Source organism: Amblyomma maculatum, chromosome 3 (assembly GCF_055883805.1).
Source record: "Amblyomma maculatum isolate TAMU_Amacu chromosome 3, ASM5588380v1, whole genome shotgun sequence".
NCBI lineage: Eukaryota > Metazoa > Arthropoda > Arachnida > Ixodida > Ixodidae > Amblyomma > Amblyomma maculatum.
This window is the reverse complement of record NC_139346.1, coordinates 188,852,305-188,867,377: the sequence shown is the minus strand read 5'-3', so window position 1 is coordinate 188,867,377 and position 15,073 is coordinate 188,852,305. Positions and strand designations below refer to the sequence as shown.

The 15,073-nt window shown below is 46.0% G+C and overlaps 1 protein-coding gene across 1 annotated transcript in view; it reads left to right on the top strand.

The window, feature by feature from the left end:
• The first annotated feature begins 6,492 nt into the window (after window positions 1-6,492).
• Window positions 6,493-15,073, top strand: part of LOC146197226 (alkaline phosphatase-like) — a 60,717-nt gene continuing 52,136 nt past the window's right edge. The window contains exon 1 of the mRNA XM_084599018.1: window positions 6,493-6,999. Within this exon, the coding sequence (XP_084455144.1) occupies window positions 6,942-6,999 (58 nt within the window). The 5' untranslated portion in view covers window positions 6,493-6,941. The remainder of the gene's footprint in view (window positions 7,000-15,073) is intronic.

The following is a 15,073-nucleotide window of genomic DNA, read 5'->3' as shown; positions in this document are numbered from 1 at the left end:
GAGACAATGAAAAGAGACATTGAGAGATAGACATATGGACTGATATTAGAGCTTCGTTTTAGGTATTTTTTAGCATGTGTAAATCAGGCTATATTCTGGCAAGCGCCAACCTTCTCTTAGCACCAACTTCCGTTGCTACAGCTTCGTCTTCCTTCTGCCCCACTGTTGTTGATTGTCGTCTTCTTCAACGTTCAGCGACGCAGGGCATATACGTAACACACACACACACACACACACACACACACACACACACACACACACACACACACACACACACACACACACACACACACACACACACACACACACACACACACACACACACACACACACACACACACACACACACACACACACACACACACACACACACACACACACACACACACACACACACACACACACACACACACACACACACACACACACACACACACACACACACACACACACACACACACACACACACACACACACACACACACACACACACACACACACACACACACACACACACACACACACACACACACACACACACACACACACACACACACACACACACACACACACACACACACACACACACACACACACACACACATATATATATATATAAATATATATATTTATATATATATATATATATATATATATATATATATATATATATATATATTGACGACCTTACTTCTAGAATGGCGAAGGCTAGCTTTTACTTTTCTACGATGTAGTTACACAGAGTACGTCGTGCCCCTCATTCTACACGTTAATATGATCTCTTAGAAGACTACACGTGGCGCATGGTCGCATAGCCCACTGCAGAGGAGATCGCTCTTTTCATCTCAGCTTGTGCAAAGCTCGTGATGAAAGATGCTGCGAATATAACAGAACGTTGGGGGCACAGATGTATTCAGTGAATGCAAAAGAAGAAGAAGAAAAAAAAAAAAAAAAACCTCCCACTAAGTGGTGTGTCAGGAGCGTGGTCAGGAGTGATGAGTTACAGCACTCGACCAGCATCATATAGATTGGTTATGTGACGGTGACATCAAATACGCTTCTCTTCCTCTACAAATTTCTTGTTCGATGTTAAAAACGTATTTTGGATTTTACTAAAAAACAAATGAAAGAAAAACAACAACCTGGAGGGTGAGAAGCCTATTCATAGGAGTTTATTCATGCAGGCTATCGATATTAGCTATCAACGTACTATGGGGGATAGAAGTTTTCAGGACGCATCATCAGGAATCGTAGTCAACAGGTTTGTTGTTAGCCAGTGTCCGGGGACGAGACTTAACAATTTGAATTTCGCACTCTCATGTTGTGACATCAGCTAGTGAAATCAAGAGATCGCCAAAGAATCTAGCGCTTGTACAGCAAATTTGCCCATTTTCCCGTGTCCTGGAAACTTTTGTCCCCTACAGTAAGTATGCGTCGAATCCCTCTGTTAATCTATGTAGCCCAATCTAATCTTTGCGCGCATGTGATAGCCCCTCTGTCAAACAAAAGGCAGCAAGAACGGGAACTTCTACGATATGCATGTTTTTGCCTTTGTTCGACCTGAAGTTATTTATCTTATCTCCTTAAAGCTAACAGAAGACGTGTGATGTTGCTGCATGACCATAGCAACAGACTTAAGAGTGGAGCAGCCTGAACTCCCCCCCCCCCCCCCCCCCCCCCTTGATTGCCTATAATTGCTGTGTAAGGCGTCGAGTTGTGTCGTATATAAAATTACGCGTTGCGACTCGCGCGATGCCCTATACATAAGAAGAACCGATGAGTGAGAGTGCGGCTTGCAAACTTGCGGATACACAATAATGAACATTGCTTCTCTCCAGGCCCGGTCCGTGCTGCACTGCAGTCTTCGCAGCGAAACGCCTTACAGGAAGCGGTTGGCTGACATCGAAGTTCGTTGTCGAATCTATACCGCGTATGTGGGATAGCTGTCCTGTATGCAAATGGGGCAGGTGTCCTGTATAAACAGGAGACTTGACCTCTGAACACTGTGCTCGACTATCGGAGACCTGGATTTCCTTTGTTTGCCAATGGTGCTGTTAAGGGAACATAATTAATCGCCCCACTTAATGTACAACAAGAAAAGCAGAAAGCGAAATGAGAAAGGGTGGAACAACCAGACCCAGCGCCGTCGTCTCGCCCGTGGGCCTTCTGCCTTGGCACCACCCGCTGCACCACTTTCAATAATTGCCGGGCTTGAGCGACGAGTAGGCGGTGATAGCAATCTCTTCCGGACAGACGCGTGCGCGAGCTCGCTCGCGTGCTGCGTCTCTCGGCAGTCCGGTTTTCCCAGGCTTCCGTCCAACCGATGGCCGCGCTCTTCAACGATTTTTCCGTGCGCTCCGACCATGCCTGACCCCGCCTTTCCAGGTTGGACAGCGAGGGACGACCGTCGTGATAGTGGGCGCGACAGGGCCCTCAAGACAAAACCCACGTCACGGAATAATGACTGTGATTGCGTAGAGTACTTCAGCAGAACCTTCTGTTCCCACCTTTCGCGCAATGCTCCAGTTTGCAGATAATCGAATGATGCGGGCTTTTAATTACTTCCCGAAGCCATTCCGAGGCACCATTCTAATGGAAAGATATCAGTTCCGTATGATCACGTTTTGCTGCTGCGTCATTTTAACTGGAGGATATGGAACGGGGGAGGCGGCGGGGTCTGAGCTCTAGTGCCACTCCAGGTCCTTCAAAGCTCCGAACGGACGAAACCCATGGAAAACTTTTACTAGTTTTACTAGTTACTAGTTACAAGCTCTGCGCAGAGCTTGCTCTGACAGCCGCAGTGTGTGCCCCAGGGAGCAAACCTGGTTGCCTGAGTAACATTACTGACAATTCTCCAAGTGCAATACTGGAAACGCACGGCACATGTCATCGCTTTCAAGCAGTATCAAGCAACTAAAAGTCAAAGAAAGTTTCAAACAGCCAGCTGCACTGCAGTTTGTCTCCAGAGCGTCTGAAGGACAGCTTCAAGCGCATGCCTTCAGCTTAATTTCTTTGGTAATAATGTCTCAGTATACAAAAACTGAAGCTGCGACTTTTCCTTGTATATTAGCAGCCGTAAGCATAAAAGGGGTGGTACACTACATCAGTAGACGACAGGTGTGCAGGTACGACTGATTCGCCAGCTCGCAGGTTTCGAAGTTTTGTTCAATCACTCCCTGTCTGCGCGATGGAAAAGCAAATGGATTGCGTCGCGACTAGGGAATCTCGGAAGGATTTATTAGTTTCGCTGATCTCGTCCAACTATATCGTCGCTTAAAGCAAGTAAATTAAATTACTGTTCCATATAAAAGAGAGGGAACTAGCCGTGTTCCCTTAACGGGCCAGAAAAAAATCAACAGGACGCTAACGGAAACACATCTGGCAACATCGGGAAAGGCAGCACTGCTCTGACGACAAACCTTCAATCGTAGCGGTGGACCTAAAAGGGAAAGGAAAAAAAAAAGAGAAAGAAAGAAAGAAAGAAAGGAAGGAAGAAAGAAAGAAAGAGGGAAAGAAAGAAAGGAAGAAACCTAAAAAATTGCGGGAGCACTGTGGAATCAGTGGAATCACATTAGCTCTCATTATCATTATATAGACTAAATGCACCGTCATTATCATTGATAATGTCACTATTGTCATTACCACTAATTGAAGCGCCATTATCATCGCTACTATCATCCTCACGGTAGACAAGGAGAATTATGATGTGCGTTTCACGATCCCGGGCAGTTGGTTAAAGCTCTCGGCTGGGGACCCAAGGGAAGGAGGCTTGGTTCCCGGTGCACGGAGACTGGAATTATTCATTTTTAACTATCATCCTCTGGTCATCACGGGTTGTGTGATGACGTCACAATCCCGCAGAATCTCGAGAAGAGGTGTGACACTTCTCGCAACCGGACGGACAGGGTCATGGGAGCGAATATGAGCCATTAAAGGCTTTCCGTACACAGGACTTTCCGAGTGCAACACCATAATTCGATCGACTTGAGCTCGATGAATTCTTAACGCGACAGTGTCAAAAGGCACGTTGCGCCCATAATTCGGCGTCGGCGTTGTGAGTGAAAACTCACGGGTATGGCGCTGGCAGGTGGCAGTTAGCAGGTGACGTGGCCGAGTACTACTTCTTCGATGGTCTGTACGACTTAACGAGGCCACATTGTGTCACATTGTTGGCAGGAGCTTCAAACCTGTTTAGCGCTCATTTGAGGTGGGAAGGTGGAACAAGAATAAACCTTCCAGTGCTCTTTCATGCTGAGTCAGGGCACGCTATAACTAGGCCGTACGCAGGCACGTAATTCACACGGCTTGGTTAAATCGGAGCTTTGTATATATCGGGTGGCGGCCTATGACCAGTGCTTAAAGTCTGGCTTCATCGGAGGGGGTCTGTAATGATTCGAGCACTAATGGAGAGGGAAATAAAGAGGCAGAGAGAGAAAGCGATTGGTTGACTGTTTTGCAAATCGTTTTATACAAAGGGGAGAAATCATACTTTTTCTCCATCTCTGGTTTTCGAAAAAGTGTTAATGGTTCTTATTGATACTCATTGCGAAACTGTCGAAACGATAGAGAAGAAATCTTCCGATTACACCCCTGACAAGAGCAAAAAATGGTTGCCTGCTAGTATTCTTACAGTCCTTTTACTTTCAAGTTGGAAGTCTCAGACCCTCCGAGACCCCCATGACTTTAAGCCATGCCTATGACCTGTATCTGGATATGTGAAAGCTTACTAGCTTAACATTATCGCGTCATACCGTTAAAGACGGAGCTTAAATGTCCCTCGCGATCTTTTTTTATTTCGCGTACTCACCAATTGCCGCCTTCTTCCTCGACCTCATAACAAGATCGCCCGCTTCCTACTTGACGTCTTCATGAAAATGTGCCCGCACGGGTCTCGTTTCGGGCTCATGAGCAGCCAGTTTACCTGAGCTACCAGCGCGACGCGTGCACATTTCGCTATTTCTGTATACGCAACTCTCTCACGTCAAAGGAAGACTCGTGCCGGCGAAGCGTGCGCGCGCACTGAGCACGACCCTCGACTCTGGCACTGCCCAGCCACTTACTGCAGGAAGCGGGCCACGCCCACCAAAATATGTCACGGAACTTCCTCGCCTTACTCTGGCGCGGGCAACACACGCGCTCGCAGTGCGGAAACCATGCTCACCCGGTGGTGACGGCTCAGCAAGCGCTACTGCACGTGCACGCACTCGCTTTCGTGCGACCATCACGATGAAAACGAGAAATGTTTTTTTTTTTCGATTGAATTAAACCGTTGTTGTGCCGAGGCGAACTGAACACGCAAGTGCGCGTAACACGCAGGAAAAAAATCAGCAAGTCAGTAGGCGCGTAATAGCAGGAAAGCTGGAAGAGCTGTCGTATATCCCTCCTTCACAAATAAACGACCCACGAGGAACAAAGAGATCGCGTTGTTGTTCGTGGCGTTCTTTTTTCTCTTCCTTCAGCCGCTGCCTTTACCGAGGAGGATAAGTGCCATAGCGGGGAAAGTAGGGTGCCGTTACGAGCCTTCCGTTCTTCGTGCTGATTTTGTTGATTGTATGCGTGTTTGAGGCACTGGCTAGATATAGGAGACAGGAGCTTCATTGCTTGTCGCAGTGTCGTTAGTGGTGTGGATGTAGTTTGACAACAGGGAAGAAAATGTTTGGTTAGCTCGTCACTGAGCTGAAATGTACCCTGGCCAATCCTCCGTCGTGGGTATGCGTCATTATTACCGAGGACATCATCACCACCACCACCACCACCACCACCACCACCACCACTACCATCATCATCATCATCATCATCAGTATAATTCCTGTTCAAGGTACCCACATACGCACAACTACGCTCACTTTGATCTTTTGATTGGGCGGAATACGTTACAGTTGACTGCACTAAGGACATTGGTGTCAACTTGAGCAGCCTTGAAGCTGTAATTCAGGCCGGTCTGCTTGCCTTAAGGCTCATTCTAGACGTAGCTGTATGACTGCGGGGTTTTCTATATGTTCTAAAACATCATACGAGAACTAGCTTGGGTAATTAACTGCGCTCAGCGCTCGTTTACCACAGGCATACCGTATAGTGTAGCTTTGCTACAGCTATAGGATGCCTCGGTCACACAATCTCTTCGCTCGAAGGACGCCGACTTCTGAGGTTATCTTTACTAAAGCTTCCAAGACGTCAAATCGGTAGAATCGCTACGCCTTTGCTCCTCTTTCTGGCGACATCTTCCTTCACCCGCTTTCGTCGGGCACTTTCAGCCGACAGAGAAAGGGGCAAGGGAGGACAAATTCGCGAAAAGAGAAAGGATAACGAGGGGAGAGAAAGCAAGGCTGTAGTAGCCTAGATTTTTCCGGTACGCTAGCGAGAGGCGCGTGTGCAGGTTCCACCGGTGCGCGCACACGCGCTCTCTCTTTCCCTTTCTTCTTTCTCTCTCGTCGCCTTGCGCGTCATCTCTCCTCTCTTCCCGCCCGCGTGCCAAGCCGCTCGAGTTGCAGGCCTGTGCTTCTCGCGTCGGCCGTCGTCGGCAGCGGTGAAAGGTAGCTGGCACGTGCACGAGAGTTAGTACTTTCGCTGCCCGGCCGTTTGGACGCGTGCGAACGAAGCCAGACGTATCAATCACTCGCGTTCATCGTTCGCAAACCCGACGGGAGCCGGTGCTCGTGCCAAGACGCTCGTCCGTAGCGCTCAACGATTATCGTGTCACGGTGTCATGGAGCGGACCTTGGTCTCCGGTTCGACCCCCCAGCGCACCGCAGCGCTCGTGACAGACGTTGCCGCGATTGGTGGCGAGAGTGAGCGCGCTCGTGTCCCGTGACGAGTCGACGACAGATTCATACGCACTCTTGTTCCCTTCTGATGAACCGAGTGTCGGTGTTGTTGCTGCGACGGCTTTGGATAGAAGGAGAGCGCTTGGGCACTGCGGAAGAAGTCGAGAAAACGGCAACATGAAAATAATCGGCGCGGTGTGGTTCGCCGCTTGCATCTGTGCGGCGGCAGGATTCGGTGAGTGTCTCTTGATCGCCTTCTGTAGGGCGTCAAAGGCTATGCGACTCTGCTGTGATGTGCACACTCAGACCTAAATCTGCGGCTGTAAGAATAGTAATATTTCTCCTGCGGATAAAATGGAAATTTTTACTCGGCTATTAAGCGATATTATTATTTTTTTTTTAGCCGGTACACTGATATTCGTACGGCTTTTATTAGATGAAGAGGATACCACAGTTAATATTCTTGTTTTCTGTCGACATGTTCTCTGCTTTAGCACTGTACTACACTTTCTGAAAAGCTTTTTCTTTTCCTCGCAAAACTTTGATTTGATGGAGAGGATAACACACACAGCTAATTAGCTCCTGTTATCCATGGATTTGTACTTCGCTTTGGCAATTATACATTTTCTTATTAAATTTATTTCTGCGCACGTTTTATTTGACAAATGAAGAGAATACTGTACTTAACATGGTTCCTGTTATCTGCCGACATGTAACTTGCTTTCGCACTGTGCTGTGCATTGTCTACTGAGCTCTAACTTGTAATAGAAATGAGCCCATGCGTTACTTCTGACGTCAGTATTTCTGAGCGCGTATCTTCGCCTACCTTTTTTTCTAACTAAACTACAACCCTTCTTTTTCTTTGCTCATACTGTAACCCAAAATATACACGTTACAACATATAATATGCAGGGCAGCACAGGAGCGGGTCAAACTCAGAATTACTGGAACCCACAACGACAGCAGTAATGCTATAAGCTTATTCAAGAAGTTATTTTACGTTAAAACCAACGGGAACGCCTTTCTGCGCCGTCAGTACTGTCATTTTTGGCGGCTTATTCTGAAAAAATCCGAGATCGACCTTACCGTTCGTCACCACATCGGGAATGATACGAGATTGAACCGTATCGCTTTAGATGGCGTTTACTGATTGTTGGATATAGTTATGCGTCACTGCTAGTCGCCGGATTAACATTTTTAATGACCACATCACCACGACCACACAATCGACAGTTCGCCTATCACCCTCCATACGGAGTTACTGTCGAGACAAGGGCGCCCTCTCTCTCCTTAACGAAAAGTGAATCTCATTTGCCACTAATGTTCGCTTGTTCGTCTCTTCGAAAATCTCGTCCAGAGGCGGCATTCGTCTGTGGCAACAATTATTAGACACCGGATTTCGTGTGCGCTCGGCTCATTAGTAACGCGTGAATTCTTGACGTGAGCTTACGGCCACACGGGCTGCGCGGCAATTATAGCTCGCCGGTTCAACGACGGGTGGTAACCCGCGGCATTCTTTTTATTCTTTCATCAGACATTGCCGCATGCATTGCTAGAGGTAGTCAAGCAGGCCTAGAGGTTTTCAGCTTCGCACGTGAAAGAAGACTGTAGTTGCATAACTGAAGGCCGGCTTCATTTAGCGACAACTTTAAGAAAACGGTATCTTGGAGATTTCTTTCTATTCAGCTACCCAACCAGACAAGGTCGCTGTCATAGAAGGTGGAGCGCTGAATCAACCTGACTCGTATAAAGAGAAATTTCAGGATAAGCGAGCAAGCTCGTCAATTGGTTTAAGGAATGTAGATATTTGCTTCTTGCTTGTGCTTGCATATCATGAGAGAAAAAAATAAGAAAGAGGGTAAACGGTTGATCGCCGTAACTTGCAAATGAGCTGGGCAGGCACCGGCGTTTGCTTTAAACGTTTCCTTCGAGCGATTTTTCAACTAAATCAATCTAAAGCGATCAATTTCTTCGGCTGGAACCTAATCCATCGCACTGCGGCGCCGCGCGGAGTTCCTGCAAAGAGGAAGAATCCAGAATCGCCAGTATGTTAATTACGATCGAACGCCATTTATTGCAAAGTTGCAAGGTTATGGAGAGGCTGCTATATAGAAGAAAACTTCAAACAGCCAAAAGAAACGCCGCAGAAGGGAATGTATACAGAGATACCGATAGCCGAAAACCTTGACAGACAGATCGAGGAGGTCAGGGACCGCTGTTTGCGACAGATGAACTGGGAGATGTTAGATATTTGGACAGGTTGGTATGTTGGTTTAAAAAGAACACTTTAACGAAGAGTTCAAGACTATACTGACGAAATATGCAGGTACTGATGTACCCAGCGCATTTACGTCTTCAGTTTTTTTTTTTTTTTTTTTCGTCCTGGGCTGTTTATTTTCTTTGAATACAACAATTACCACCCCAGAGTGTTTAGCCACGAAAGAAAACCCGAACTGTTAAATGTTGGCGTTCTGTTCACATCGCCGTCTGCACTCTGGATGGAGGAGAATAAAGCTGTTCCATGCCGTTGCCGTCGTTGCACGCGCACGCTTAGGACCTTGACCGCTTCCCTCCGGCGCGGCGTTCTGCGGCTGAAGCTGTGTGGAGTAACGTTTTTACATGGGGAAACAGCGATGCTGGGGCGGATCTGTGCTCGCATCACATGCTCCTACATCTACCTACATACCCCGTCACGTTGAAACTTGGCTGTGTTTGTCTGTGAAAAACTTTATTTCAGGGAGGAAGCTTGAGGTAGCCGGGGCAACCTCTCGCAATCACTAGGTGGGCTCCTCATTACAGGAGCCCATAGGCGACCGCCGCGGCTCGGGCTCGGTGGACCAGGGCCTTCTGGCTTGTCAGGTCGGAGCAACCGAGTAGGGCTGCCTTCCAGTCCTCCCGGGTGGGGTTGGGTCTGGGGCGAGGTTCGGGGTTGACTGGCATGCCCATACCACGTGGAAGATCTCCGAAGACTTCTCCGCACAGTGCGAGCATTTTTCTGTACAGGCAGGGTCTTTTAGGTTAGGCAGTCCTTCTATAGCGCCGTGTGAAATGGCATCCCGTTGATTCATTCGTTGACACATAAATGCATAGAACGTGACCTTTTGTAACGTATCTATAATGGGGACGAGCAGCTGTGGGTGTATCTTTCTGCCGTTGCGATGGTCGCTAGACGCACACTGGTTGGAAGGGTGTCACATAGGCCTGGATATTTGATACTATCTATCCATCTTTATAAATTATTTTAAAAGAATCTGCTCTTCGATGGATAAGATTTGAAAAGGAAAAAAAAAAAAAGGCAGACGCATAGTGGAATGGTAACGAAAACTTACGCAAGAAAATGCTCTCTGTGTTGAGCAACTTGCTTCGTTTTCATTCTTTTGTTCTTTTTTTTTTTTCATTCGCCGGACAGCGTTAAGGCTGGCATCTTTCCACCGCTCCCTCTCTTTTCTCTCTCCACAGCGACCGTTACAGCGGTCAGAGATATAGTCACTTAGACTGCTTGCACTTGTGCAACATACTTTTCTTGACGCTGTTTCGTTGAATAAAAAGAAGAAGAAGAAGAAAAAAGAAGGCTGCGAAAAAAGAAAATCCGCGTGCAGTGCCCACTTGGAGCCCGCGGAGCAGAACTAAAAATAACCGAAACTAATAACTCGGCGCCCTTCTCTGGCCCGGCCTTGCGTAAAGCCGTCGACAGCTTCTGTTAGAATGTCGACCGCGCACTTAGCTCGGGCACGGAGTTGGATAACGCGTGATTCACGCAGCACACAGCGAGCTTTGCGATTCGAAGTGTGCGCCCGTTGAAGGCTCGCGTCGACGCATGGATCGGTTTTTCTACTGCGGCGGTTATGAATTTTCCTTCCCACAGTGTGGCACCGCAGCCTATGCTACCGCTGCTTTTGTCCCGCCATTTTCTTCTTCCGCTGTTACTGTATATTTTTTTTTCGACTACGAGTGATAGTGGCGTCCTTTAAGAGGTCAATCTTTTGATCACCATCCGCTGAGTCGCGTTCATTGCGTGGGAAAAAGGCTGACTTTTTTTTTTTTCTATTTGTGAGTCTGCCGGGGCCCCTTTATTTTAGCATATTTGCTTAGCTTCTAAACTCATTCCAACTCTTCCACCCTTCGTTGAGTTTTTTCTTTCTGAACTTTACATGTTCTGGCCGTACCGTTTCTTAATTCTAACTGCATATATAGGAATAAACTCAGTTCGCTGGTTCTCAACGGAAGCTGCTCTTTCTTTAGTGTTGTTTTACCTATATGTTTTCTTTCTACCGTTCGCTGGGCTTAACTTGATGCGATTGCTTGCCTCTTTGTCAGTCTTCACATATTATATGAGGATGCAGCAGGTTACACCTGTGGCTGCAAACTTTGTTCCTCAGGGGTAAGCCCATCCTGCTTTGAGAAATTTGGAAGTGACGACCTGATCCAGTCTACCCTCTTTTTTATTCCAACTGCTGGGTTCTGTCGCTATTTTGGACTTTCAGCAATTTGCATGGGTAAATCTCTTTCCTAATTGTAACACCGTATTATTACGTGAAACCACTTCTCTAGAACTTCGAATGTAAGGTTCTTTTAATGTATACCCTTTACTATATAATTTTTGTTAACTATTGCAACGCCCGCTCGCTACTGTTAACGAATGCGACATCAACTATAACGCTGGAAGCTTGTGAGTGTCCGATTGGTTGGTTTAGCAGCTAACGGGAGTGAGTGTTATGTGCGATAACTGCCTTCTCTCACTCCCCACGATATTAAACATTTTTTTTTACTTCCTTGCTGCACCGCGTCTATGCATTTGGACGCTCTTTTCGATTATTTTCAAAACGTCTATAATAGTCTTAAGTGAGCGATGGCCGCTATATTAAAATTGTTATTGGGCAGAATGGCGTGTGGCTGTTTCGTGCGAATGAAAAAATGAGATCACCTTTAAAGGAGAGAAAAAACAAACAAAACATAGACGCCGCGAGGTTTTCTTTTCTTCTCTCCCCCTTTCCCTCTCGGTGGAATGTTTTACCGATAATATAGTGGTTCTGTAGTAGACAAAACTGTAGTTGCGGAAACCTCCTCGAATGAACAACAAGGTGATTAATTGCGCATGAGTATTTTTCTTATTTGATTCTGTGAGCGTGGAAGTCTTCGCCGTGCTTGAATGATTGAGGTATTTGAGCTATTCGTATTATTTTAGTAAAAAAAAAAGGGGGGGGGGGGGCTCCAAATACACGCACACAGATTGCAAAAATTTTTAATATAGTAGTACATGATGCGTGTTTCTGAATAGGTTATAGACTATCCATTGTTGCCATCATTTTTAACAGGAAATACAAATAAGTCAGTAATGTTCGTGGAACAGCCTCTCCACGCTGCCACCCTGTGTATTAGAGTTTATGGGAGAAAAATTACATTCCTCGGATTATTTTGTAAGCATTCTTGATAACTGTGCACGAACAAATACCTACAAAATCGCTGGTGTTTTTCAAGATGTTTTGTGGACTGGTTGTCGGATACATGGCGAATAATGTAGAAGCAGCCGCAAAAGACAAGTGCGTTGCAGCTGTCGCAGCGACACTCGTTAACACGGATCATTTAATTTCGATTCCTCCCCACATCTTTATCGATCGTCAGTTGCACTGCTGGAAGTAATTTCCTCGACACATTTTCTGCGACCCATCGTTTAGATAGCGAGAACACGTACATGCACACAAAAGACAAAGGAAGAAGCACAATGCAGCTCTCCTTCTCGGTTTTTCTTTGTTCTTGCGGCGTCTACGTGGTAAATGTGTACGTATCTACCAGAGCGATACATTTGTTTGCCTTTCATCTCAACGAGGAGTAAAGTGAGCTTGCTTCATGCAAACATGTTGAAAATTGTTGCTTGCACTTTTCACTGTCAGATTGCCGGTTGAGTGAATAATCGTGCCACCAGGTTCGGTTGGAGCAGCTGGACCGTATAAGCCCTGGCAAACGCTGCATTACACTCAAAGTTCAACGCACCAAAATTGAACGAGCAACTTGCGATGTTAAAAGTGAAGCATGAAAGGAAAACAAAATGTCACGGTGGAGGACTTTTGTCTCCTCTTTCGTTTTATGTCGTTTGTATCACTCGCCCAAAAATCGGGCATTAGCAATTACGTTCCTATAGGTTAAATGAGAACAGACGATAACAAAGTGAGAATACAGTCTTTATGAAATTATTCCGTTGTCTTATTCTTACAAAGGTTAACCGGAGTTTATAACTAAATGGAGTTGAAAATGCGCGAATGTTTTAAATGATAAAGGAGGCGACCTTTCTTATTTCATATTTCATACAATCAAGTGCAATGTATGGCTCGAAAAAGCAGATTGGTTTGGTTCCCACTGATGGCTTGCGCACATCTGGGAAAAAAAAATACTTAGGAAAATTAAATTGCAGGGAGGGGCTTAGAAAAGTTATGCTTGCCTGCAGCAGCTGCTGCCCCCGTTATGCCTGTGGTCTAATTCGAGGACTGTAATTTCTTTTTAATTTCTCTCTTTTTTTAAAGCGCTTTCTGTAGATCTTCCTGAGCGTTTTTCTCATTGACCTTCTCAATAAAGGACAGTACGCTGGTGTGGTTTAAATAAATGTCGAAAATGTCCGCCATTCATTGAAAAGTTTTCGCTCTCTCTCCTTTGTTAACATCACAATATAGGTCGAACATTCTACTACTTATTTTTAATTCGTTGAGAAAAAAAAAAAAGAGGCATTCGAGCTTTTTCAGGGTAGTTTACGAAGGCGACGCCGTAGTCTTCAGTATACTGCCATGATCACGTTAGATGAAACCAACCGGCGATGGGAAAACCAGAACGCAACGGGCGTCGATTCTTCACGCGGAAAAACCACGACGGGAGCAGCGGGAGTCACACGGTGTTTGCTTTTCGATAACAGCGTCCAACGAGTCTTGCTCGGACAGATACCAACCGCGCACACTCCAAGCACGTAGCCTTGACCGTGACTGCGCATATGCAGTCGTGGCTGTAAGCCGGAAAACACGGTCGTCGCTTGACCTCTTTATACGTCTGAGCTCGACAGTCCGTGGTTTGCGGACGTGATGTTTGTCCTTAACCCCGTGTCCTCCGAGATTTCTGCTTTCTTAGTGCACTGTATTAATATATTCTCCAACTTTCAGCTTTTGTTTGTAGTAGGCGATTTCTGACTACCGTAGCCAGTAGCTTAGAGTATAATTATATCGCGGTATTTTGCAGCAGCAGATGGTGACGTAGCCAGGTACACTTTCACATGCGATTGTTTGGTCATACTTTCACATAAAATATTTTCACGTATCAACCTTCACGATATTTGTCATATCACCCCCCCCCCCCTTTTCATTAAAAAAAAAAAAAAAAAAGGCTCGAAGCACTTTGCCACACTCGGCCGAGCCGGGCAATCGGCAAGCCCGGGCTGAGCAGGCGATCTGCTTTGTGGAGTTTAATGACTCCATAACCAACTTATCCTGAATGAGTGATTGGCCCCCGGGCGGGTTTTTAACAAGCATTTGCCAGATTTGCAAAACCTATATGTGCATATTTATTAAATGCATCAAGGCTTCTGATTATTTACATGGACACAAAATTAGAGTGTGTTGAGGAATGGCGGCGTTGGCTACTTCTTTTAGTACAGGGGAAGAGGTCACATTAGAAATGAAAACAGAAGGCAGAACCTCATTCAAGTGCCACCCTTCAGCAATGATATGCAAATAGAAATGGAGATACAAACGAAAATTGGATCGAAAACATGTCGGAATTCTCGCCTTCCTCTAGAGAAGAAACAATGATAGAGGGCACAACCATCATCGATTGTCAGTGTTCATAATTCTCTTCATGTGTTTCTGTTAACGTTTAAACAGCTGCGATGGATACCTTACGACATTAGCTATATCTGGTACCGCTCACGAGCTCGACTCCGGCCGGGTACTCTTCATAAACCAGCAAGGTTACGTCAGAGCTCTATATGTTGGCAATCTTTTCACAGAGGGGTAACTGATTTCAGTTTCCGCGTGCTTCGAGGCACGAAGCTGCCTAAGGCGATCTTTTATCTTCGAAATCTCCATTTATTAGCGGCTACAGACGAAGTAAAAATGGACAGAGGGACGACTAACACGTAGCACGAGCGCTACCTTTAACTGATTTCTTCTTGTAAAATTATCGGTGTCCCAGCTAAGGATGACCATGCTTTTTAAGAAGAGTGAATGCCCTAGCTAAGTGAAATAGTAAGTGCGGGCTGTTGAGAGTGACACAGCTTAGCTTAAGGTTATTAAATTAGTAAATACTAACTAGGAAACTTAAGCTGGCTTCTG